Genomic DNA, 26,402 nt, shown 5'->3' with positions numbered 1-26,402 from the left:
TCTTGTGGCTTTTTTCTGGAACCAGGTTCATGCTGTCTGAGGAACTTGCACACAAATTCTCTCTCAGGATATACTGGAGGAGGAACAAGCCATTGATGATGAAGTGAGACTTTTCAGAAGTGTTTCTAGAGCAGCTGTAATAATTGAGACAAGAATTATCTTGAGAAGGCAGAGAAGGAAAATGGCTTTTCTGCTTTAAATCTCAGTGTTCTGTGTGGTGATGGCGGAGACTGAAAGCCTATTCTGACTTGCCTGTTTTTCTAGTGCATGATGTAACCAAAGTAATAGAAATAAGATTTTTTTTTTTTTTAAATTGCAGGAGGTGGAATAAACTTAGATTGCGGGACAAAGAGAAACGTCTGAAGCTTGAAGATGACTCAGAAGAAAGTGATGCAGAATTTGATGAAGGATTTAAAGTACCAGGTTTTCTGTTCAGAAAGCTCTTTAAGTATGTACCATGTGTTCTGTCCTTTAAGCTTGTCATCAAGCCATTGTGTACAAATTAATATTTTAGGAATTGCACAGTACTTACCTATGGGCCCTTAAGGTACTTGCAACAATTTGTTGCAAGTAGACATACTGTCAAATGAAATTTTAGCCACATGCTGTTCATTAAAATTAGATGATAATAAATTGACTAACGTGAGCATTGGGTATGTTTGTAAACTGATGAATCTGCATGGACCTGTCTCTGCAGACTACAAGCAATGCTTTTCAAAGCCTCTCCCTTAAGTTTTTTGTTGTTGTTTCAATAATTTTATGGGACTGAACCTCTAAGAGTTATATATTAAAATTAATGTTAAGAGTTATATATGATAATCAAACCTCAGGGAGGTTTTATTTTTTGTTTTGTTTTGCTTCTGTGTAGAAATGCAAAATTGTTTTCTGCATGCCTTGTATCATGCCTCTGGGTACAGTACTTTTGAGCTGACCAAATGTGCATCTAAATATTTTATACAGATGTCATCCCAATGTCCAAAGAGAGGACATAGGCAGCATGTCAAGGATTATGTTGCCGTTTGAAGTTGACTTAAGTTCTGTGTGTAAAGTGCCTGAGGACTTCGGGTGGCCACACTGCCTGGTAGATGCAGGCTCAGTATGTGAGGGCTGGGCCAGTGTCCCACAGTGACTGTGAAGTAAACACTGAGCAACAGTTCCAGTTTCTTCACTCCCGGAATTTGCTTAACAAGATGCTTTTGGGAGGCTTCTTAGATACATGTAGGGAGTTAAATCATTACATAGCTTTTTCCTGTCTCTTTTGTATCAGCAATCTATTGATAGTTGGGAACAGGATACAGACTTCTTTCGTGAGATGATTTAAGTTTAATGTCCTTTATAGATTCAGCTGTCAGCCATGCCTAAACGTGTCGATGATGGGCCCTGAAAAATAGCATGCTCTTTATAGTTCCTCTTGAAGAACGTGTGTGTGTGTGTGTGTGTGTGTGTGTGTAATATCTATCTATCTATCTGTCTATATGTATATCTCACTTGTTTTGTGGTGCTGTGTATGAAGCTGAGACCTCCTGTGTGCTAGGCAAGCACTGAACCTCTGAGCTGCACTCGCAGTGCAGTGTCGTAGTTTTCCTGAGTGTCTGTCCTGGGAGGGATGGGGAAGGTAAAGGATAGTTACTTCATCCCACTAAACACGTAGCAAAGCTGAACCTTAGTGGTGCGAGTCAGCTGGGCTGTGACCCTAGCTAGGCAGAAGAAGAGTGGTGTGGAAGGTAAAATCTGAATCCCGAGGAATGTCTACAGATAAATCGTTCATAGCCTGAGGAGGTAGCTGCTTTGTTTATTGCTTCTCTCAAATGAAAATTAACTGTGGAAAGGTAAATAAAGATAACATTTATTGGCAAATCTTTTCATTTTCTCTAAAGTGATTGCATATTGCAGAACAGACCAAACAGTATCAGTCTTGTAGTAGCAACAGGAAGGAGTACTGAAATTACACAGTTAATTGATTTAACAATGATAGGATACTTCTGCATATATAGTGATTAGGTACATGCGCTCAGAAGTTAGACTGAATGTGCATTTTTGAATAAATGTGAGGATTTCTAGCAAATTTCATTAATAAAACCAAACTTTGCTTGGTAAGAGGGCATGTGAGCTGGTGTATTGGCTGTTATTCTGTTGTAGTTAATATAAATATGTTTGTTTTTCTAGTCAGTCTTACACATACTTCAAAAGTATTTTATGTTTGTAAAACCAGGACTTTAAATATTTTATAAATATTATCAAAAGTCTGTATAGAGATTAATAGGATGCGTCTCTATTTTTCTTTGATGATTATGCTTTAACCAGAACTATTTACTGTTTTTTGTTTGTTTTTCTTTTTCTTTTCTTTTTTTTTTTTTTTTTTGACTTTTTGAGATAGAGTGCAGTTCAAGCTGGACTTGAACTCACTGTGTAACCCAGACTACCTCAAACTCGAAGTGATCCTCTTGCCTCAGCCTCCTGAGTACTGGGGTTATAGGCATGTGTCACCACACCCAGCTAGACCAGTTTACTTTTAAACTGTAGATATATTTTTACTGTATTCACTGCACTCTCTGGATTTGAGTTAATAGGACATAGAGTTGTACACAAGGGAGTCAGAGGTACAGTTATGCATGAAGTACTATTTTTTGTAACATATTTTTAACCTCTAAATTTCAAATTTCAGTCTTTTGACTTTCCTTTCAACCAGACCAGCACATGCAGTCTTGGGCTTGTGTGACAGTTCCAAACTGTACAGTGACTGTGGTTACGCTGTGCTGCTTCTTTAGTCCCGAGTGGATGGCAGAGTAATTGCCTTACAGCTGTGCAATAGTTTGAACTTTTTCTTAAGTGTAAATTTTATACACCTTTCAAAGATTTTGAAACCTAGATCCTTGAGACTGTTTTCATTTAAACAGTGGGATTGTTTTTAAAGTTTATTATTAAGTGAAGTAATGTAAAAACCAGAGCCAATCAGTTGTGCTGCTGGAGCCAGAGTCCAGGCCCGTGTATCCCTTTGGCAAGTTCCTAGAAATTTCTTTCACCTGCAGTCTAAGGGCCTCCCGTGCTGGTGTGTCTCGGGGTTGCTGCAGTGAGAACCAGCTACCCTGCGTTCTGCTGGACTTACAGGCCTGCCTAGTTGATGTTTTTCTTAAGTCATTTCTTTAGTGCTGCTTATCCTGGAACTGTTACCACGGGCAGTTTGAAAGCCCTTGTTGGATGGGCTTGGAGATGTGATAGCGCTCAGCAGACTGTCCCGCTTTCCAGAGTCACATGCAGTCTGGGGTCTGTCCCAGCTCCCAATATCCCAGGCTCCTTGGAAGCCATACATCAGTTACAGTTCCTTTCACAGGTTCCTAATGCTGCTTTCCAAATTCAACCATTTCATTTAAGTTTGGGCCCCAGACAGAGAGGTGTTGGCCAGTGTTGGGTGGAGGTGGTGTAGTGTGCTGTGCTGGCAGAACTTGAGGGGTGCTGCGGGGAAGTTCTGGTCCTGAAGAGCTGTTTCTATAGTTCTTTGCACCTCAGTAAAAGGAGGCCCATTACAGTGACTCTAGAAACTGAGTGCACATCCGTTGAGTGGGGGACATTTTGGAATATGTCTTTTTTAAAAGTTGAGGTAATTCTAGGGTAATGAGCTCACAAACCAGCTTCTGATCCAGATTGGGGTTTTTCTAAAACATTGACACCATTGAGACTTAGGGCCCAATAATTTGTTGTTGTGGGTACTTTCCTGTTCATTGCAGATTCGGGACAGCACATCTCCTCTCTGCAGTCAATCCCACTAGTTCTTCCCCTGTAGCAACGAAACTCTGATCCTTGCTAGATATCCTATAGGAGCAACTTGCCCCAGTGGCATTCCTGGTCTGGGTTATTTTCGTAGAGGAATCACTGGAACGATGCAGGCTAGATTTTGATTCCAGTCTGCTCACCTTTGCTGACATTGTGACCTCTTATTTAGCCACGTGAGCCTGTGTTCTCTAGCTATAAAATGTGCTGATTACTGTCTCTGTAGGGTGGTTGAGAGACTGTGTCCAAACCACCTGGCCTAGTGCCTCCTATCAACGGGCTTCTTAAGTGGTAGCTGTTACTCCTGATTACATTCCACATATTTATGGGACTTGTCCTTCCCAAATTAAATGTCCTTATATCTCTACTAGGCTTTCCAGTGTTTGATTTCTAGTCTTCTTCTCTAGAGTGCATCTCCAGTGTATAATTGCAATTAGAAAACTTAAATAAACAGCAGAATTCTCAGTTTTTCTTATAGGTAATAATGACAACAGCTAGAATCAAACTTATAAAATTGATTTGGAAAACACAAGGGTAAAGTTAATTATGACATATTTACTGGGAGAAATTAGCTCAGCAAGAGCTGAGGTCCAAAATGAGGTTTTATGTCAAAATACCAGAGAGCAAGTAATAAATATTTGGTCAGTTAAACAACAATAATAAACCCACCTTTCTTGACAGTTGGTAACTCATTACCTTGGTATCTTCTCTGGGGTGGGATTGGGGATCCTTTAGCTTGTAGCATTTTTTAATTTAAGTAGTTTTTGCTTTAATTCTATTAATATTGCAGATAATCTTCATTACCATTCTGTAATACTGTCTTTCACTGTCCAAAATGTTCTTGCATTGTTCCCTTTTTTTTTTTAAAAAAAAAAAAAACTTTGCTTTGAGATTTATAATTGTGCAATTGATAGAGAAATGAAAATACCACTCCTATTTTTTGAGAAGGAAAGGAGATACATTCTTTTTCTTTTTTTTTTTTTTCTTTTATTTTTTGGCAGAACCAGGGTTTGAACTCAGGCGTTTGCGCTTTCCAAGGAAGTGCTTATTCCACTGAGCCATCTCCCCAGCCCCCCATTATTTTTCTTTGATTAGTATTCTTTATTTAAAATTTTAATAGCACTAATCTTATTGTACTTATTTAAAAAAAATCCTGGAATCAATTTCTTCTTTAAAATATTGAAAATACCTTTTGTATTGTTGAGTCTTCTTTTTTACATCTGCTAATAATGCAACAGAATTGTCTTTTATGTGCTAATTTAGAGAGCAGCCCCTCTGTCTTGTTTATGGGCTTAAAATTTAATTTAATTTTTCCTATAAAAAGGTAATCTGATTAACAAGTGACTTTATAACAGTGTAGGCTATAAATTGTGTTCTGCCTTGCCTTTTTAATACTAAAATTGAATAAAATACATATACTGCCTATTTTTGTAGAAAAATTTATGGAATTCTGTATAAGAAAAATACTTGGAATTTTTTCCCAGAAAGAAACTGAATAAAAGATAATAAGTTTATGCTTGTTTACCAAGCTATTTCTAATGTTGAAAAAGAAATGAAATAGTCCCTAATTACTCCATCTATCAGTTTAATTAGAAATGTGTTAATGTTCTATAAAGAAAAATTTGTGACTTTATGTAGGTGATCAAAAATGCATGACCTTATAAATACAATACTCATGTAAAACACACATCCGGCGCATTTTTCTGATTGGTACTAGAACCTCGCCACATGATTAATTCATGAGTGCCTTCGTGATGATCTGTATTATCCACCATTTGCCATTTTCTCTTTTCTTGTTGGTGTTTGTTGTTGTAGGTACCAGCAGACAGGTGTTAGGTGGCTGTGGGAATTGCACTGCCAGCAGGCAGGAGGAATTCTGGGAGATGAGATGGGATTGGGCAAGACCATCCAGATAATTGCCTTCTTGGCAGGTCTGAGCTACAGCAAGATCAGGACTCGCGGTTCAAATTACAGGCAAGTGCTCCTCTGCAGACTGTCAGTCTGTGGAGCTCAATTAATATTTCATCAGATGTATTGCTGTGGAGGAGGGTCTTGTGAATTATTGATGACATTTCAATTACAATATTCCTTTAATTCTTTTAGTGGGGGACATCAAAGGAAAAATTTTACGAGACAATGGAGCTGTAGGGCAGGAGAAATTAAACATGTAACACTTTTAATGAATTCCAGGCATTGATGCTTCATTTTGCAGATGAGCCCCACTAGATATTTTGGGTCAATACAATGTCTAAGGTTAGCTCCTGCAAATGGATTGTTTACAAACTCAATTATGTTAATATCAATAGTTTACACAATATGGAATTTTAAATTAGGTATAATACCTTTAGTTCCATTTATTAAATTTTACATTAAAATATTTGTTTTGGCAGGAGACCAGGTGAGCATTACAGTAAGAACAAAGTCTATTCATGGGGAAAGTTGGAGCTTTGAAGAAGCCATTCTGCCTAATTTCCTTCGTAGTCAGAGTGCATGACAACATTTGCAGAGAGCACTCGGGTTTTTTGAATGAAGTTACTTCTGTGCTTACCGTGCCCTCAGCCTCCCTCAGTTTGTACAACATCTGTATATATATTCTGAGTCTGAAGTCTAAGTGATTGTCTAAAATGATAGAAAGCTACATTTAGATTTTAATCCTTATTTTCTGTAGAAGTTTACAAAATTGTTAAGGCTTTAGTGTCCCCAAGAGCGAACATCCAGTCTGTGGCGTGGGGTACCATTGAAGTACTTGATCTTGAAATAAAGAACTAAAAGCATTTCTGTTTTTAAGCTATACGTTGGTTTTATGAAACTTGTATTGGTAGAAATATTGTGACAATCCAAGCCCGCCTTTTATTTCAGCAGGCTTATCCAGTGGGTAACAGCACGATAGCTGCCGTACAGCTATGTCCTGGGCACCTTGGGCGCTCACTGCATGGGGCAGTGGGGGGAGCTTACTGTGGCACATGTGTCACAGCAGGCTGTTCGTATCATTGAAAGCTCTAAATGGTTCATTGTCACTGCATGGGATTGGGAGAGAGAGGCCTGTAGACGAGAAGCCATGTGCCTGAAGTCAGTGGCTGCAGGAAGTTGCCATCCCACACTCCAGGGGTTGCTGGGAAGGTGTAGTAGAGAGCCAGGTAGCACGGAAAACTGGTGAGTAAAGGCCGCAAGATTTGGTCTTTAGAGTTTAGTACTTTGCTTGTATTTCTTACTCTCATTCAGTTAGCAGACAGTAAGAAGTGTTTGAAGTTTTAAAAATATTTTTGAAATCCCAGATGCATTTATATAAATGTAGCAGTGGGGAAAGTCATTGAGATTTTCAAATGCTAAGTGTTTTGTTTTGGTGGTTACAAGAAAGTTGTATTGAAACAGAGAATTCTCTTCAATATTGAAATTCTCTTACATTTTGCCCAAAAATAAGTGTAAACATTCCAGCCCAAGGCAAAAGTCAAAGTTGAGAAATGGGCATTTAGGGTGTTCTTACCTATGAATGTCATTTGTTTAGTATTAGAAAAATACTTTCTCTGTTCTAAATAAGCTCTTCGTTAGGCTTGGTCTCTGTGACACTTGGGTATTTTGATAAATAGGCTGCCCCAGATGGTTTCTAGTACTGTCTTTCATTAAATGATTTCTGGGATTTTTCTCATTCCCTCTTCTTTCTTCTCTTCTCCTCCTATCAAGAAACTTTCATGGAGTCTAATACCCTGGGCCTGAGAAACCGAAAGTCATCCCTGCAGTGTAGTTGTGATCTAAAAATTAAAACATGCTCTCTCGAGTGGTGACAACCCTACAAGGAGCAAGTCAGGGCTAATAATGAGCATCAGCTGTAATCAATTAACTATCAATGCTCATATCCTCTTTTCCATAATGAAATAGTTTGGGACATTGGACCAGCGCCCAGATCATCTTTATTAAAATGGTATTGGTGGAAGTGGCTTTTGAGAGTGCGGTGATGTATCAGCCAAACAGCTGGGCCCTTTAGGAACAGAGGTGTACCACTGAGAGCTCTGAATGGTTCTCTGTTACTGCATAGATTGGGAGGAACTTGGTTCCCTTCTCTTAATGTGGCCAAGCAAACTGAGTAACACTTTCCTAATGGTCTTTTTTTTTTTTTTAAATCATTTATTTATTTATTTTGGTACTGGGAATTGAACTCACAACCTTATACTTGCTGGACAGGCACACATGCTGTTGAGCTATTTCCTGACCCTTTTTTTTATTTTTTAAAAGAGAATAAAATATAGTAAAAACCAAAATAAAACATTTGAAACAGAGAATTTTAGTAAAATAATAGAAATTCAGTAATGATTGTTATATAATGTTCTCTTCAAATTACCTGATGGGCTTATAAATTGTCTACCACTGAGGCCAGGTGACCCTGAGTTTCTTTTCTGTGTTTATATCCTAAAGAAAAATACCCCTTGAGGTCAAATCCAGTCTGTGAACTGGCGTTGCCTTGTTGCCTGTGTACTTTTCCTTTGAGTGGTTGCAGGCTGTAGGTGTTGGGGCTCTACTTTGGTATGTTCTTTATGTTGCAATTTTAAGGTCCATGAACATACACTGTTAGTTTCTATGATACCAAGAAACTTCATGTTATAAGAAATTTGGTTTACAGCCGAGCATTGTGGCTCACACCTTATTTCCAGCTGCTTGAGAGGACGAGGCAGGAGAATCCCAAGTTTGAGGCCAGCCCAGGCAGCTTTGCAAGAGTGTCTTAAAGTAAATTGCAGGGTTGCATCTCCATGGCGGAGCACGTTCCTGTCATGCAAGAGGCCCTGCTTCCAGTACCCAGGACTGGAGAAGTTTGTGTTACTGTTTTTGTTTTTAATGTGTGTGGTAGGCCTGTTTATTTTCAGGACACAAACATATTATGCAAAATTAATTTTAAAATCTATACTGGTTTTTGTTTTCCCCGTACATAAGGAATATCCTGCTTGCTTTTTACTTTGCCATTCTTATTTATCATAATGGGTCCCATGAAGTTTATGATGGGGGAAATGAATTATTTTTCTTTGACATTCCTCTTAGTACTTTAGTATCTTGGTTAGCCTTTTGGTTAATTTTAGTTTAAGAATAAATATTCTGAAAAAGTTTACAGCTTGCCAGGGCAAATATACTTTACAATTCCTGATAAGACTCTAGGTTGCAACCAGCCAGTTTCCACCTGCAGGTTGAAATAGTTGGCCATGTGGAGCTAGTGGTATATCCCAAATTCATTAGGTAATCAATGATTATCAAAGATGAAAGGAACTGAACTCTGTTTGGTAATTGATGTTAATCACTGTAGTACATTTAGCCTTTCTTAGGCTCATCTCGCTGGTATTGAGGTTGGAAAAAGGCAGTTCAGTTGATGTGACTATTAATGGGTTTGATTGCCCCTTCTGTGGTCCAGGAACAATCTCTCTCGCTCTGAGATTTCAACTCGGCATGAAAACCTCCCTGTGCTTCTAATAGATGGAGAGTAGCAGAAATTAAAGGGCATATTAATACCAGATAGATGTGCAGCGAAAAGAAAATAGTAGCCTTAAATGATAAAAGTGTGAGTCTCCAATGTCTGAGCTTACGGAAGGTTACACACACACACACACACACACACACACAGAGGGAGAGGGAGGGGCAACCTGAAAAGGCACGTGATGACTGCTTATCTGTATAAGTACCAAGTGCTAACCAGTTGCACCACTGGAGCTCCAATTTGTGCTTATGTGAATGTCTTGGATTTTAAATATTTTAGACAGTTTTTGACTGGTTGTTCCCTAATCCCTTCTAAGAGAATATTGATAACTCTCTTTCATTACCCTTGGAGGATGTAAAGACGCTGGCGCATTTAATCCTTTTTAAAAATGAATGCCATCATGGAAGGGGCTGAGGGCAGAGTGGAGTGCCCCTCTCCTTGGGGAGCTGAGCAGCCCTGCCCTGGAGATGTGCTCAGCTTGTACATCTGTAGGAATTGTTGAGTCTGTTGCAGCTTCTGGCTTCTTGTGGTTCCCCGCCTGCTCCCCAGCCAAGGGCCAGGGCCTGTGACATATAGCAGGAGCAGGGAGGGTTTATTGGTGAACAGAGAGTCTTGTTACGCTGGAGTGCAAAGGTGAGTCTTCTTTCACTTAGGGCTTTATCAACATCTCCATTTTTTATTAGGAGCACCAGTTAGTTTTCCTTTGTGGAAGTTTATTTAAGTTTAAGCACTGTCTAATTTGCTCTGTGTGCACAAAGTCTCTTTAAGTTCAGGAGTCACTTACTGAGCTATAGTAGGAAATAAAAAAATCACATATAATCCCCAAATTCAGAATAATTTCTTTGAACATTTCGATATATTTTACCTCAACATTAAAAAAAAAATGTTTTTCTGTACTGATGCTCATTTCTTACCTGCTCTGCTTAGAAGGAGCTAGGAGGAGTGACAGGGTAGGGTCCTGACTGGTCTGGGTACAGCGAGGTAGGACTTGTCCAGGAAGCAGCAGTCTGGATGGTGAGTCGGAGGCATCTGGGCAGGGAGAAGGAGCAGGCTAAGGCGGAAGTGAAAGCTAGACTCGGAAGACTGTGTCACTCGGGGTAACCGAGGCCAGTTCCAGCAGGCAGGATTCTGGCTACAGGCAAGTGCTAAGGGCAGCAGTGAGTGGGTGAGGCTGGGGTGAGCAGAGATCAGAGCCTCCAGGCCCCATAGCAAGAGCCCAGAGCTGGGGGCAGCCGCTGGAGGTCATAGAGTGAAGGGATGTGGCATCAGAAATTTCTCTTCAAAATAACTATACTGGAAAGTGCCACGACACAGGTGAGAGTTGGAACTTGAGTTATGGTGTAGAGTGAGGGACTGGTGGCTTGGATAGAGACTGAGGCGGTAGAAGTCGCAGGAGTTTGGTGCAGGTTGTTGGCATGGGAGAGCAGGAAGTCGGATCAAGGAACAATGCCTGGATTTCTAGTTTAGGCCCAGAGAACAGCGACGTTTCTGTCCATTGGACTGGGAAACAAGGCAGGGTGGGTGACGTGCTGCCTTGGGCACATCCTTGTCAGCACTGAGATGTCCAGGGAGGGTCAGGAAGATCTAGGCAGTCCCATAGTTATCATCCTGGGTGTTCACAGAGTTGGAACAGGATTAGTGAGATAGGAGTAATTCGTGTGCAGTTCGTACCACAGAGTCATCATCCCTGTTGGCAGAAAGTGGGAGGGAAGGGGAAGAAGGACAGTTCAGTGTTGCTGCTGGCTGCCTAGGTAGCAGGGAGGCAGGTGGCCTGCAGGCCTCTTAGCCTTGGCTCCCAGCTGCCTCTTGTAGTGTATGTGTTACGGACGCATGGACTCCTAGAGAGTTTACTTACTAGATTTTAACCTCAGTGACATTTTTGTTAATGAAGATAAAAATACCAGTCAGTTCTCATCATAGGTTGTATTTTCTTTTTTGAATTGTTCAGGTTGTTTTTGTGCTTTTGGCAGCGATCACCCATTATGGGATCTTTCATTGTTGTGTTTTCTCCCTGGACATTCGGGTGCAGGTTTCAGGGGCTGGGCCCCACTATGATTGTCTGCCCAACAACAGTGATGCATCAGTGGGTGAAGGAGTTCCACACGTGGTGGCCTCCCTTCAGAGTGGCGATTCTACATGAGACTGGCTCCTATTCCCACAGAAAGGTAACAGTATGATGCTTGAGTATTGGTTATGTGTTTCATTTAAAGTCTTTCATTTTACAATTTCACTTTTTCTTTGAACCATGTACTGTATATCCCCAAGTTTGTTTTTGTGCAGTTAAGCTTGTTTTATCATTCTTGACTTCACTTAGAGCTCTGTATCTTCACAATAGTTATGAACACTGGCTTTGTTGTTCTAATGGCAGTGTGATGAGCTTGTGGTCAGCAAGTTGTAACTGAGCACAGGCAGGGCGCCACAAACCTGGGTGTGAGGTCACAAATCTGGTAGGTTAACTGGAGGGATGGTGAAGAGTAGCAACTTGAAACAGCTTTAGGAAAGTGGATACGAAAAGTAATTTGTGGATTGAGCATCCCTAACCCAACTGAAATACACCCCAAACTGGACCTTTTTGAACACTGACATGAGACCATGCACAGTAAACCCACGTGTGACCTCATGCCAAAGGTCTTAGTTAAAACATAGACTTGCTAAAACTGTTGCGTAAGGTTCGAATGAACCATAAGCAAATTGAATGTTTAGACCTGGCTCCCACCCTAGGTGTCAGGGTGTGTCTCAAATCCAAACTCTGAAGTGTTTCATCAAGCATTTCAGATGTAAAGAATACATGCCTGGTAAATGAATTTATTAGCATGATTTTTAAATCATGTTCTTGATGAATGGAAGAAACAACCTGCCATTTTGAGAATTTTACAGGTATTATTACTTTTTATTTTTGTTGCATTTTGCTCCTGAATCTGAGGCTATAAAGATTTTATAGCTGATGTATTAAGTTCTTTGCTTCTTTATTCCTAGTTTGGTTAGCAGCTAGAGTTTCAAAAAGAATGTTTTCTCTTGCTCCTGTGGGCAGTGGACAGGGCTGTCCCGTGTTGTTTCTTCTCCATCTCACCCACATGGTCTGCTCTGTAGAGCAGGGCCTATGTCTCATTCACTATCCCAAGTGCACCTGGGCATCTCTCTCTCTCTCTCTCTCTCTCTCTCTCTCTCTCTCTCTCTCTCTCTTTCTTAGAGGGAAAAAAAGATACAGAATTTCAAAACAAGATGATAGGAAATTAACAATGGTTATTATGTTGTATATTGTTATCTTTAAAGTATTTGCTTAGATTACCAGATAATAGGCATGTTAAATTGATCAAACCCTGACTGAGCTTGGTGATGATGCCTACTTTCTTTTTGGGAGGGCAAAACTTGAAAGAGTGGGCATTTTACTTTGGGTGATAGTGGTTGTCTGTCAGCTTTGCGGTGACTTCCAGTTTACAAAGGGCTTTACCTTAGAGCTTCTTATTGCTAAAGAAAAGCAGCATTATCATTTCTTTGTGTTTTTACTCTGATGCTTAACTCCCTACTGGTCTTTTCCCTTTATGAAGTATCTCAGCTCTCTATACATGGAAGATGTTATCCAAAAGATGGAGAAGATGTGCTTTTGAGTCTTTCAAACTGTATTTTTTTTTTTTTTTTTTTTTACCAGAAATTTAACTCAGGACCTTGTGCTTATCAGGCGGGTGCTTATGCCACTGAGCTATCTCCTGAGTCCTGTATTCTTGACTTAGAAAATGATAGCCGTATTATTTATTGTTAATGTTAGGTTATAACTCTGGGGGTGACATTTTTATATGTGTGCAGGTCTCTGTCATCTCACACACAACAGTAGCTTATGAATGTGTCGGTAGAGTGCAGTGGAATCTGTTTCTTGCTCCTGTTGCAGAGAGTCTGTCAGTGCTGGTCTGTTCTGTGAGCTAGCATGTAACACCAGCTCCCTTACAGCTGAGATTTCTACAGGTAAGCTTTCCATAACCCATGCTGTTCTACCTAAATTTAGTGTGGTACTCTGGCGTTAGAGACATTTGCTTCTGGACAAAACAGAGGTGAGGCATTTCTCTTTAGAATTTTTTTTTTTTTTTTTTAAATTTTAGGGAAGGGTCTATAGGGTGTTGAGGGTTTCACTACTAGATTGGACTCATAGTGATCTGCCTCTTTACAGCCTCCCAAGAGCTAGGATTATAGGCACGCCCCACCATGCCCAGTCTCAATTGCCATCTCAGCATGTCCCGGGGGCTGGCCAGCACGGCAGGCCTGGGGATTGAACCCCCAGCCCCTGTGCCTTGCTTGCAGGCACTTTAATCCGCTAAGCTATTTGGCCAGCACTTTAGAAAATTTTAAGAGTAATAATGGCAATTGTTTTCCTTATCATCCAAGTGGAATATCTTGATTTTCTTAATGTTTTGTTATAGTTGGTCAGACACAAAATTTCAAACATTTTTTTCATTAGAAAGCTAATATCATATGATCAGTTTCTAAACTAGTACACATCTATCATTTTTCTTTCCCAAATTGCATTTTAGCTTCTAACTTCTTTCACCATTTAATACTACATTATCTTTGTTAATAATGTCTTTGATTGGCAGCATAATTTAGAGTCATCAAATGCACATCCAGCAACCGTGCAGAAAACTATGCATCTAGTAGTTTCACATGGTTAAATCTGATAAAGAAGTTTTCAAAATCTCCTTTAATTGCCAGTGGAAATCTCATTTAATAAGCATTTTAATTTTTTTCCTTCATTGTTATTTGCGATCTCTTTTTTCTGATGTAGAAAAGCTTTCATGCGAATCGATTAGTATTTGTTGGACAACTGTAAACATTATATTCCGGTTGTTCAGTAGTATTAGGTCGCCAAAGAATGAATGGTGGTTTAAACTAACCTTGAAGACCCAGCTATTTACTTGGGGAAAGGAAATACATGAACATGTAATGGCAAGAGGCAGTCTTGTGGTTATTCCACATCTCCCGGTAGGGGGTGGCATGATTAGCACTGTGCTTTAAAGCTTATCTACTGATTAAGAACCCTTTTTCAGTGCGCTGGAAGAAGGCGCTGTGCTGTTGCTCATGTTCTCGCATGGCTGTCACTTGCTCTCTCCTACCTTTTTGTGCTGTGAAGGATCGAGTGATTCTGTGGACTATCTTGGATAATCCGAAGAAGTTTACCTTATTTTGCTCAAGTCATGACATTTGGAGGCATAGGAGAGGCAAAAGCAACCACAGCGTTAAATTCTAAGGGCAGAGTCTTTGCAGTTCCTATTCCAGGCTGTGAGTCTCAGACCTGCCATCTCAGACTGGGAAGATATCAGACGAGTCACTTAGTTCCTCAGAGCCTAGTGTGATGACCTGTGAAGTGGGAATTTTCTGATCATTTTGTGAGGGTTTATATAGAATAAATGGGTGTGAATGAAGAGCCTAGTGTGGCCCTGAAGCCTAACTCCAGTGTTCCTTTTGTTTGGAACTAAAAGTACCGTACGCCTCTTCATCTTAGAAATGGAGAGAAGATGGCAAGAAAGGCATTGCTGTCAGATTCAGGGTGTAGGCTGGATAGGAAGCTCACCCCTGCTTTACCAGAAGCACTCACGGTTATTCTGGTTTTCTCATGTTCAGAAACATTTGTTTCTAAAAGGAAAGAATGAAAGAGACATTAAAACTCTTTATGAGAAGTACAAGGTATGGTTAAAAAGCAAACTACACAGAAATTTGGTCATCTGATGAGCATCGTGTGCTCTTTAAAAGGTCCATTTTCTGAGGCAGTAGAACAGAACGACTTGGCCTTTTAAAAAGCTGAAAGCTGGCCAAGTAAAAACAAGTAAAAGTGGAGTGGGAGCCACACAGTGTCACGCGGATCCACAGTATTTCCGACCTGTTCCAGGTACACGATTACTGCCTAAGGTAGTACAGTTTCTGTTAACTTCAGAGTCAGTGTACACACCTGATACAAGAAATGACAGACGCTCGGCTTGTTTTCGGAGATATATTATAAAATTGTGTTGCTGGAGTCCTTTTTTTTTTTTTCATTGTCAGCACAAATCCTTGTTTATTAAAGATTTAGCTTGAAGGAAATTTTAATTAATTACAGGTGCGGTAAATCCTGCCTGGGAAGCCGGGCTGTGCTTGCTGTGAATGGCCTTCATGTGCCCGTGCTTCCTCCGCTCCCCGCGCCTGACAGTGTGATTTATGGCTGTTGTTTTCCACCAGTCCACTGTTTGCCCTCTAGGAGGGATTGGTCTCCTGAGCCTCCATAATAACAGCAGCACTTCCACAGACATCCTTTAATGACAACAGCCCTGCATTCAGTAAGTCAGGCTAATTGCAGATGTACCCTATTAATTGCAAAAACTAGGAGAGGTTACATATTTTACAAGCTTTTAATTTGAAACCGCCCGAGATGATTTGTCTTAAGTGTTTGGATGGAGACGTCTATAATATTCAACAACTCACCATTATTGAAACTGTAGTCTAAGCAGTCACAGAATTCTGAGATTGAATCAGGTGAAGACAAATAGTCTTGGATGTGTTGCTACCCAGTGGCTAAGTGGAGGTTGTATATTCAGTGGGGACGTTTTGCACAATTTCTTATTCTTGCCATAAGGGCCTCTTCTTACTTCTTGTGATTCATTGTATATCTTTCTGAATACTGTAAGAATCCTATAATTTCTATAACATTACAGAATATTCTAGGTAAACTTTGATCCTTAAGCAATCAGAAGAGGCTACACATCTCTACAGTAGGGTGCTCTGAGAGGTTCAGGGTCCTGTTTATCTGTGGTTAACACTCCCATCTGCACAGATGTCATCCAGATGTGCTTCTGGGTGTGTCCTTGAGGCTAGTAGGGTGACTGTGGCAAGGTTGTGCATCCAGGGGCTCGCAGTTCCAGAGCACCTGAGCAAGTGCAGCTGCATTTGCAGCATGTGGCTGTGCCCAGTTGGCATTTTATAATGTGGGCGCTGATTTAACTTTGCTCTGATTTAAGCCCAGGCAGCGGTACTCACTGTCCTCTTCCTGCCTCTGTGCACAGCTCTCACTGGTATGAACTCGGTCGTAAACAGTTCACTTTGCTGTGGCCCCTTGCCCCACTGCTGCCATGGCTTCTGGCTGCTCTGCTTTCCTGGAGGGCAGCCTGGGGGCTACTGCCTAGAATCCCCCTACAACATTCACATGTGCCAATGGACAGTTCTGGCTCATCAGAGCCAGTGCCTGGTCGGTGAGGTGCTGGAGTGCCGCCTGCTGCTCTGGGCAGTGTGTTTCTGCACTGGGTACCAGTGGCCAAGGAGTGGAGCGGGGCAGGGGAAGCGCAGCTATGCAGTTGTCAGAGTCAGGGAAGGATCCCATGGGGCATGGCCTGTGGTGGGGAAGTGCGCATGCGAGCAGCCACAGGAGCAGTGCTGCTCTTGCCTGTGACCCTTGTCAGGTCTCAGGCATTGTGATCATTCTGTAAAGCAGCTTCATTAGCTCTTGCAATGTCCCGTCTGTTGTGACACATGAAAGCCAGTTCTCTCTCTGTATTCTGCTCCTTCAAAATCCTCCATGCACTTTGTATTCCTTTCTACTTTGCCGAATTAAGACATTTTAATCCTAGTTGTTTAAGATATTAACAAACATCATCTCTTAGATGATTTTGAGTTCTCTACAACAGTTTACGTAGATGGTTGTGGTTCCATGGTGCTGTTAGGCTCCCTGATACGTAACTATTCTTGTATCCCTATGAGAAGCCTTATTAAGTTAGAGCAGTGATGATGAACCTTACAGAGACCCCAGGCCCACTGATCTGGAGCGCACTCTCTAGTCTCCTGTGTGTGGGAACAGTAAACTCCCTGGTGCTCTGCGTGCCTCACGTGTGAAGCCCTCAGATGTGCTGCGGCATGGACGTAGGCGCACAGCATGCTCGGGTTCCTCAGGGCCAGGCTGATTGTTTTCTGGGGGTCCATTTCCACTTGGGTGATGCATGCTGCAACTCTCGTCCTTATCAGTGTTCCATGCTGTGCTAGTGAGCGTGCCATGCTGTGTATAGTCTATGTCTGTGACTTTGTCTTGATATTTCTAAAATCATACATGTGCTCTCTGGGCTTCTCAGAGGTTGGTTTGATTGGTTTGGTCTTTTCAAAGAATTGTTTTTAATTTTTCTTTATCAGTTCCACCAGGATTTTTCTGTAAGATTCACAGTGACATTTCTCTTTTCAGTTTTGTCATTTTCCTTCTTTAGCCCATTGAGCTGGCTGCACTTCATAATATCATTCCTTCTGATTGGTGTCTTTGTAAAGAATGAGTATTCATGTAGTCTGAGGCCGTACAAATACCCAAGTCCTTTACACCCTCTACTGTAACTCACTCTTTTCTTTTTTCTTTCTTTCTACTAAGAATCAAACTCAGGACCTTGTGCTTGGCAGGCAGGTGCTTGTGCCACTGAGCTCAGTCGCTGGCCATGTCTTGTTAACCTTACTCTGTGTAAGACACCATGGTTGGGTCTCCAGGTAGCCTGTGGCATGCCCCTCTGTCCAGGAAATAGTTCAGGGACTCGCTTCTGTCTGTTGTGGTGTTTAAAGGCAGATAAGGTTTGTGGCTCTTCCCTTGTAAGTCTGTCGTCCCCTATACAGTCCACAACATCCTCTTCACTCGTTTCTGTTTGTCTGATATGATACCGTGTTGCTAATCCTGCCTTTTTACTTATATCCCCCCACCTTGTATCTTTGTTATTACTCACGTTTCAACTTCATACTGGCAGAGTGTTGCCTCTCTTTTTAGCACAAGGCCAGACTTCTTCCTCCCCCTGTGGGAAGTCTCCATGCTGGGAACTCATTCCTGGTGGCGCCCTCCAAAGGGCGTTTGCTGTGAAACCTGCGACTGTATTTTCCGTTTTTCACCTTTTCTATTTTTTCTTTCCCTGACTTTTGCTGTTCTATTGTTTGATAGTTTTACCTTTTTCTAGTATATAAATGGATAACAGCTGTTAATGAGTAGTAGACTCAAATTCTTAACAGAGATATTTTAACTTACTTTTCTCACACAATTAAGAATTAAGCAGCGTTCATTACCTGGCCCCATCTTACTTGTGGAAGGGTGGATATTTTACTCTGCTTTTATTTTCCCCTAATTTCAGTCCAGATCGGGAATTATAGTAGCATTTAAAATATATCCCTTTTTATATTTTGGATTGTTTCTTCACAGTTCCATTCTCATTTAGAAGTGTCTTAACATTTAGACCTCATTGTTACGTTTGAATGCTATATGCTGAGCCTTCTGTGATGCAGTGAGAGGAGCGGGGCCTGACCCCTGGTTTCTGTAGCTCTGGCGAGGTCTCTTTCTGCCTCTGAATTCGGCTCCACTGCTCGCTGGCTGCCTGACCTGGTGCACTGGATGTGAGTCTGAGCCACAGTTCTCATCTCTGTTGTGGGGCTGAGCATCCGTGATTCTGTTCTTGCATAGGGGTTGCCATGACACTGTCTGTGACAAACCTGTAGGGCCATGGAGATGGCATGCCCTGGTTCTTCCACAGAGCTAGTGTCCTGTGCACACACTCTGTGTTGTGCACACTCTGGTGAGCAGCCCCCGGGTGGCATGTTTTCTAACTTCTCTGTCTGAAGCTGGAGTTTGTTACTGTCCCATCTCTCTCTCTCTCTCTCTCTCTCTCTCTCTCTCTCTCGTATTTTAAGGAAGGGTCTACAGGGTGTTCAGGGTCTCATTATTAGATTGGACTCGTAGTGATCTGCCTGTTTACAGCCTCTCAAGAGCTGGGATTGCAGGCACACGCCACCATACCTAGTCCCAATTGCCGTCTCAGCATGGCCCTGGGTGTGGGGCCAGCATGGCCCTGGGTGCAGGGCCGGCATGGCGGGCCCAGGGATCAAACCCCTGGACTTTGCGCCAGCTTGCACGTGCTTTAATCCGCTGAGCTATTTGGCCAGCCCTGGAGTTTGTTTCTGCTATTTAACATTTAAGGCCTGGAGTTCTTCCCCCCACTAAGAATAAATGAAGAATTTTCTCTCTAGCTGCTGACGTCTTTAGTGTAACAGAAAAGATACTCAGTACAGGTAGTTTTTTTTTCCTTTGAAGGAGATCTTTTCTTTCTTTGTTTTGTTCTGACTGGAAGGGCGGATTGACTGGCTGGCTGCCTGTCCCTCTTCTCTTCTCTTCTCTTCTCTTCTCTTCTCTTCTCTTCTCTTCTCTTCTCTTCTCTTCTCTTCTCTTTCAATTTTTGGAATTCACACGTACTGTAGGGTATGCTTAGGGATAACTCTCAGTTCCTGCCTGACATGCTTGAATATTTTTCTCTGTAGACTCCAAGTCTCTCGTCAATGTTTTTTTTTTTTTAAGTCATTGCTTTTATGTCCTTTCCATTCCAGCCATCTGGAATTTGTGTTACTGTATATCTTAAAAGAACTCCTGGATTCATCATGTCTCTTTGGGTTATCTTGGTTCTGTCTTAAAATAATCATCTTCTATCCACTTAGGTGTTTTAAGCTTAACCAGGATGGGCACAAATGTTTCTGAAAAATAAAACTTAGTGAACTGTTTGATTTTATAATTTATTTTTATCTCTTTTGAAACTGCCTCCCTCCCCATAGTGGGTCTCTTAGGGTTTTCTACCTTTCAGATTAAACAAATGTGAAGTGGATTTCCTATGCTGATGACACTGTAGAATGGTGTGTATCACGTTTGTATTTGCACATTTTTAGAAAGTGCTATCAGTTGTGCGATGATTGAAAGGGTATCATTTTAAATCGTGTTCATTTTGCTTCATTTCCAATTTAAAACTGGGCTTACTATTTTATTATATTTTTAGGAGAAACTAATTCGAGACATTGCTTATTGTCATGGAATTTTGATCACTTCTTACTCCTACGTTCGGCTGATGCAGGATGACATTAGCAGGCAAGACTGGCACTATGTGATCTTGGATGAAGGACACAAAATTCGAAACCCCAATGCTGCCATCACCCTGGCTTGTAAGCAGGTATGACCTTACACGGGAAGAGCTTTCCAACTGGGTAATAGAACTTAGTTAGGAGTAGGCTGCTGCTTTTAGTAAACTCATTCATTGTGTCTTTCCTTAGGCACTGTGTAAGGAGTTGAAAGCATACATTTTGCATCAGGGCAGAATATTCTCTCTGCTTGCCTGTAATCATGTTTTTAGAATTATAGTTACTCACATTATAAAATGTTTCTTATGGGTTACTTAAATATAACCAAATTCAACTCTAATCCTTAATAGTCACCTTGAATGGTATGATACAGTGTTTCCTGTCTTTTCACCTGTATGTAATGAGGGGATGGTAATGGTGTAAAGCGCCTGTATGTTGGAGAGAACCAGTGGCAAAGAGCCGAGATGCTGAATAAATGTGTGGACTCACCTGCCATAGGCGTGTTTTCAGGCAGGGACTGCGATCATCTGTGAGAGGTGAATTTAATAGCAAGGTGCTTTCTTTCTCACAATAGTTCCGCACACCTCATCGGATCATCTTGTCGGGCTCACCAATGCAGAACAACCTTCGAGAGCTGTGGTCGCTCTTTGACTTTGTCTTCCCAGGAAAATTGGGCACCTTGCCTGTGTTTATGGAACAGTTCTCTGTCCCCATCACCATGGGAGGATACGCCAATGCTTCCCCTGTGCAGGTAACACAGCGGATGACAGCTGCACCTCAGTGCTTAGAATGTTCCTGCTGTGTAGAATACTTTGTAGCCAAGTCCTTCGGAATGTAAAAGAAACGGCCAAGATTATAATTAGTATCTGATAAAAATCAGGAGATTATTTCTGTTGACAGATCATATTTGTGTGGATAAGTTTTATTAAACTCACGTGAAGTATTTACTCAAGAGGAAACCCCTAAAACAAAACTTATCTTTGCATGATAGAAGTGAAACAGTGTAGTGTTAGTTGTTCCTGGGACCTTTCTCTGATGTGACATGTGATCCCTGATCAGAAATCATGAACAGAAGCAAGTACATTCTGGACAGTGCGCAGCTCTTGGACAGTGCTTCTCATAATGTATCGGAGGCTGAGGACAGGAATGTTCGGGAAGACAAAGAGGAGATGAATCCTGTGACCAGGTTATGGAAAAACAGACCTTGAAGAGCAAGGCCTTCTCGGTTAGGGCAGCAGTGTAAACATGGCCGTGTTGTATGATGGCGCAGCCAGCGACCTTCTGGGCTACGCTGGGGGTGCTTACGGGGTAGGGCTATGGGCGCTGCCAGGGGCAGCTGTCCTGGGGGCAGCTGGAAGGGCTCCTTGGCTCCCAGGTTGCTCAGGCTTACAGGGTCATCACAGTAGGGAAGGTGGCACTGAGGGACCTGTGGGGTCACCGGGGGGAGGGTGGTGAAGAAGTGGACCTGGACGTAGGTGGTGTGCTAAGCAGGACATGGGAAGCAGGAGGGCCAGTGGCATTTATAGGCAGGACAAGCAAGATGTGGAAGCTGCTAGAATAAATAAAATAGAACAGTCAGGATGGCACGCCGCTGTTGTGCCAGGTACTTGGGAGGCTGAAACAGGACGGTTGGCCTCGTGTATGGCTGTGTCATTATGGATCCTTGTAGCCTGTCTTGGGCTGAGTGACCTTTGATTTCAGAACCACTGGCTCTTGTCATGCTGCCCTACAACGTCGCTAGTGTGCAGCCGTCTCTGCTGGTGCCGCCTGCTTCCCACGCTTTGGATCTTCTGATCTTCAGTCTTGGAGAGTAGTGGTTGCTTCGTGCTTTTGAAGAGTACAGGCTTGTAAACATTCATTTGAAAGTGATTTTTCCCCTAGGGATTGGCCAAGACTCTATGTTAGAGTTCAGCTGTATAACAGTAGCTGCACAAAATTAGTATGTTTTTGTGTGTTGTACATTTTGGGGAGATGAGTTCTTGCATTGATATTATGAAAGTTCCTGTCCCTTGGAGTATACAGGATTTAGGTGAATTTTTCCAAGCCATTTTCTGACCATTTTTAGCCAGTTTTATACAATTGTTTATCCTTCTTTTATTTTTAAGCAGTAGAATCAGTTGAAAGTAAGAACAAACACATTCCTTCAACATACAGTAATTTCCTCCCCCTTTCTTTCATTAAAGGTTAAAACTGCTTACAAGTGTGCGTGTGTCTTACGTGACACCATAAACCCATACCTGCTGCGGAGGATGAAGTCGGACGTCAAGATGAGCCTTTCGTTGCCAGATAAAAACGAGCAGGTCTGTAGAGCCAGGACGCCTGGGCTCTGCCCCAGCATGTACGTGTGGGAATGGACCTGCCTCTTCCCTCCAGTTTCCCCACAAGTACTGACCAGGCCAGCAGGCTGGTGCTCCTCACACAACTGTGTGTCAGTTGTACCTGCTGTGGCATCTGTCCTGAGCGGGACTCTTCCTCTAGGCTTCAGTCCCCAGTGATAACATGTGCCTTACACCTGTGAAGTCAAGGCTGCTTTTCTCGTGTTCTCCCCCTCCACCCCTTCACCATCGCATCACTGGCCCTCAGGCTGTGCTTCTCTGTACTGTGCATTCCAGGTCAGCCAGTGCCCTGGATGCCCGTTTCCCTTCTCAGTGTGCCCTGCCTGCTTCGTGCCCTGTAGCTTTGCTCAGAAGCTGCTGCTGTTGGTCTCTGGTGGGCCTCCTTTCCACTGAGACGCACCACTCCACTCAGTGCATGCATTGTTACTGAACCCATTTCCTACCACTGTGCTTGCGCTGTCCCTCGCACACCATGCTCTAGGATTGCTAGCTTGCTTATTTGCACCAATTTGTTGTCACTCTGGGACCCCTGGGCCCATCCTGTCTGTTTTCCTACACTGTGCCTGTGTTCTGCCGCCCTCAGCCCACCCACAGCACGCACACACACACCTGGACATGCACATACCCACTTGCACACAGAGGAGACGCACCCTCACATCTCCCAGGCTGAATCCTAGACTGGACATTCCCGGAGGTCTGGCTGTTGTGTACCCATCTTAAGGTCACCTGTAATGCTACCTCAGTGATTTACAGGCAGTGCTGCCTTGCTACTTGCAGGGAAGAGCTTATTCTCTGTTGCCCTTGTAGTTGAAGGTCTGAGTATGAATTTAAGAAATGAAGAATTATAAACCTTAGATTCCTATCTAAGAAAGGTGACCCAGTCCATGTGTGAAAGCACTGGACGTGGAAGAAAGTGGGTGCAGAAGGATGAAGTTAGAGGAAGAAAGAGAGCTGGCTAGAGAGGAGAAAGGGAGCTTGTGGTGTGGGCTCTTTAGCATGGTCAGGCTGGGTGGAGCGGCTGCTGTGGAGCTGGGTCTGCTGCTTTATGAGCCGAGAGAAGAGGGTGCTTTGGCGGATGAGCGGGCAGGCATGCAGGCTGAGGTGAAGCGTAGTCTGTGCACCTGGTTCTGAGCTCCTGTGTAATCAGGAAACCAATCCTGGGCCATGGGACGGGCCACAGGTGGAGACATGTCCTATGCTTGGGCCATGTTATCAGTGTTTTTTTTTATTTGTCTTGAGACGGGTCTCGCTGCACAGTTCAGGCTGGCCTTGAGCTCACTTTGTAACCCAGGCTGGTCTTGAACTCTCGACAATCTTTCTGCCTCAGCCTCCCAGGTGCTGGGGTTATAGGTGTGCACCATACCCGGCTCTCAGTGTTTGTTTTAATAAGAAGTATGTTGTTAAATTACATATATGTATCCTTTTGATTAGAAACCATATTAAAGTTATTCTAATCATTTCTTAAGCTGTGATTTGTTTTCCTTTCCCCTGTAGGTCTTATTTTGCCGACTTACAGATGAGCAGCACAAAGTCTACCAGAATTTCGTTGATTCCAAAGAAGTTTACAAAATTCTCAATGGAGAGATGCAGGTCAGCCAGAGATGGAGCTGGGAAGACGAGCTGTGGACCAAGGGAGGTGGGGCGGCGAGGTCTCATCATTTCGTCTCAGTTCAGTCACATGGGGCGCATGTGGTAAACACACAGCCCTGCTGCCAGGCTCAGGGACAGAGGCAGAGTGAGGCCTCAGGAAGTGGCAGCCCCAAGCTGTTCAGGGGGAGCCCAGGGCAGCCAGAAGCAGCAGTGGGTGTCAGTTGCTTTGCTGGGTTTTACTGCCATTGGAACCAAAATCTTGGTTTATGAGGAGAAGGTGATGAGGATTCATGAGTTTCATCAGCTTCTAGAGAAGTCCTGTTCCTCATAAATTGTATGAGCCACTGTCATCATAGAAACCAGGTGTCACCCTGGTTCAGAAGTCTCTGGCTTCAGTTCTCCTCGTCCCAGAATAGGAAGGGAGTTTATTATCATTCTGTGCCTTCCATACTACTCAAGCTTGCTCTGTCTGCTGTTGTCTGTCTCCCATGAATCATATGAATGTGGTTGGCTTTCTGGGACAGTGCATTGCTGTGCCTTGCCCACACACTTCCAGTGAGGTGGGCACAGCTCATGGAATGTTGCAGATGTGCTGCAGTGTGGGGGGAGGCTGGGCATCTGAATCTTAATTAGATGGCACATGCTGCCATTGGTCAGCAGCTTTCTCTGACCCTCTTGAAAACATTTTAATGAGAACCTCAGTTAAATATGAAGCTCTTCCAGTAGTGTGAAGCCACACACTAAACAGGGTAAGGGTCTCTTTGGTCTCCCTGCAGTGCTGTTCAACCTGAATCCCTCTTTGCAGTTTTATGAAGAATAGCACTGAATAAGGGTACCCATGATGGTGGGCCTGCAGGGACTAAGGATCTCTGCAGAGTCAGCCTGGACTGCTGTGGGGGGCAGACACAGGAGTGCATATCTTTCTGTCACGGCATCCTGGCTACTGGCAGTGCTGAGCACTGAGCTTGGGTGCCTGCCTGTGCAGTGGGCGTGTGTATTAGGCTTGTACTCAGCATTCAGTGTAAAGCTTCAGGTGAACATTTCTTCTTTTCTATGTGTAAGTACTGTACCCTGTGAATTATGTTTGATTGGACACATGGGATTCCTAGGAGCAAGGAAAGGCAATCCTGCTGTACCGTCCTGCGCAGGGGCATTTGATATACTGTCAGAGCAAGCCTTTGAATCCAGTGCGTTGGCTTTCCTAGAGTAAGCGGACGCTTGCATATCCCTCAGTCCTGCTCATCTTTGCAGCTGCGGTCTTCACCTGTCCTTGTTGGAGGCACAGTGAGTAACGCTGTGCACTCAGAAATCCTCAGCCCTGCTCTTGAGCCATGAGGTCGCTAGACACGAGCAACAAGCAGGACAGCCACCTTGTCGTGGCACCAGGTGCTCCAGTGCCAGACTCAGTGGGTTCCTTCTTTAACTACTTCCTCTCACAGCTCTCTGTCATCGGCCTCTGGTCTCTAGAGAAGCTTTTGAGTCATTCTCATTACTCTAGCTCCCCTGAGCCTCCCCTTCCTTCCTCCTGTGCCTTTGTGGTAAGTGGTCAAGATTCTCCTGTCAAGTAGAGAGTGGCAGTCCCACTTTATGAGCCCCCCTTTTCTAGCAGTTGCATAAAATGGTAAGGAAAAAGGAAACAAACCCCCAAAAAGTAAGTGCAATTAATTGTGATCATATATTTTATTTAACTGATGATATCATTACAGTGTTATTTTAACATGTAACGAGAATTTAAAAGCAATTAATGAGAAGTGCGCTCTTTCTGAGTGTTTGTTCCATTTTTTAAAAACTGAGTGTGAGCTATACTGGGCAACCCTGCCGTAATTCCGTGCTCCGTATTGCGTGTGGCTTGCAGCTGCTATGTTGGATGGCATAGGTCATGGGAAGACACAAGTTAGAGAGCTGTTTGGAGAGTGCTAACAGTGTTCTTAACTTGCTCCGTATTCCTGTTTAGGATCTGTTTCCTTAGTTAAAATTGATATACCCTGTGATTGCTGCCTTAAATTAGGAGTTTTATTTTGTAGTTTAGCTTGTGCTGTGGTGGTTTGCTTTGAGTCACTCTCTGAAAGTTCTGAGTGCCCTTTGTTATAGTTCAGTTAGGGCCCTTGCATGAGATAGGGCTGGGGCCAGGGTGTGCTCGTCCTGTGCTGCTGATGCACAGGCCACCATCCATGCGTCCCTCATAGATTTGTTCTCTGATACAGTGGTAATGTGAAGATGAATGAGTTTTAACTTGTGACTCAGCTTAAGCTAGAACTTTCAGTAAGATGCTTACTCATTTGATACATCATACGACTGATTTCTCCAAAGTTAGATTGGCTTACTTGGTATTTCTGATCTGCATTTTTAGGGCAGCTGAGTATATTGGCTAACTTTCCACTGATGAGGCA

The 26,402-nt window shown here is 42.8% G+C and overlaps 1 protein-coding gene across 2 annotated transcripts in view; it reads left to right on the top strand.

The window, feature by feature from the left end:
• Window positions 1–26,402, top strand: part of Ercc6 (ERCC excision repair 6, chromatin remodeling factor) — a 67,985-nt gene that overhangs the window by 28,233 nt on the left and 13,350 nt on the right. For both annotated transcript variants that reach the window (XM_023707256.1, XM_023707255.1), the window contains exons 6-12: window positions 320–448; window positions 5,584–5,742; window positions 11,253–11,388; window positions 20,008–20,178; window positions 20,661–20,837; window positions 22,270–22,386; window positions 23,917–24,012. In XM_023707256.1, the coding sequence (XP_023563024.1) occupies window positions 320–448; window positions 5,584–5,742; window positions 11,253–11,388; window positions 20,008–20,178; window positions 20,661–20,837; window positions 22,270–22,386; window positions 23,917–24,012 (985 nt within the window). The remainder of the gene's footprint in view (window positions 1–319; window positions 449–5,583; window positions 5,743–11,252; window positions 11,389–20,007; window positions 20,179–20,660; window positions 20,838–22,269; window positions 22,387–23,916; window positions 24,013–26,402) is intronic.

This window comes from Octodon degus, unplaced genomic scaffold, assembly GCF_000260255.1.
Source record: "Octodon degus isolate 3935 unplaced genomic scaffold, OctDeg1.0 scaffold00285, whole genome shotgun sequence".
Taxonomy (NCBI): domain Eukaryota; kingdom Metazoa; phylum Chordata; class Mammalia; order Rodentia; family Octodontidae; genus Octodon; species Octodon degus.
This window is presented reverse-complemented; position numbering and strand designations above follow the sequence as displayed.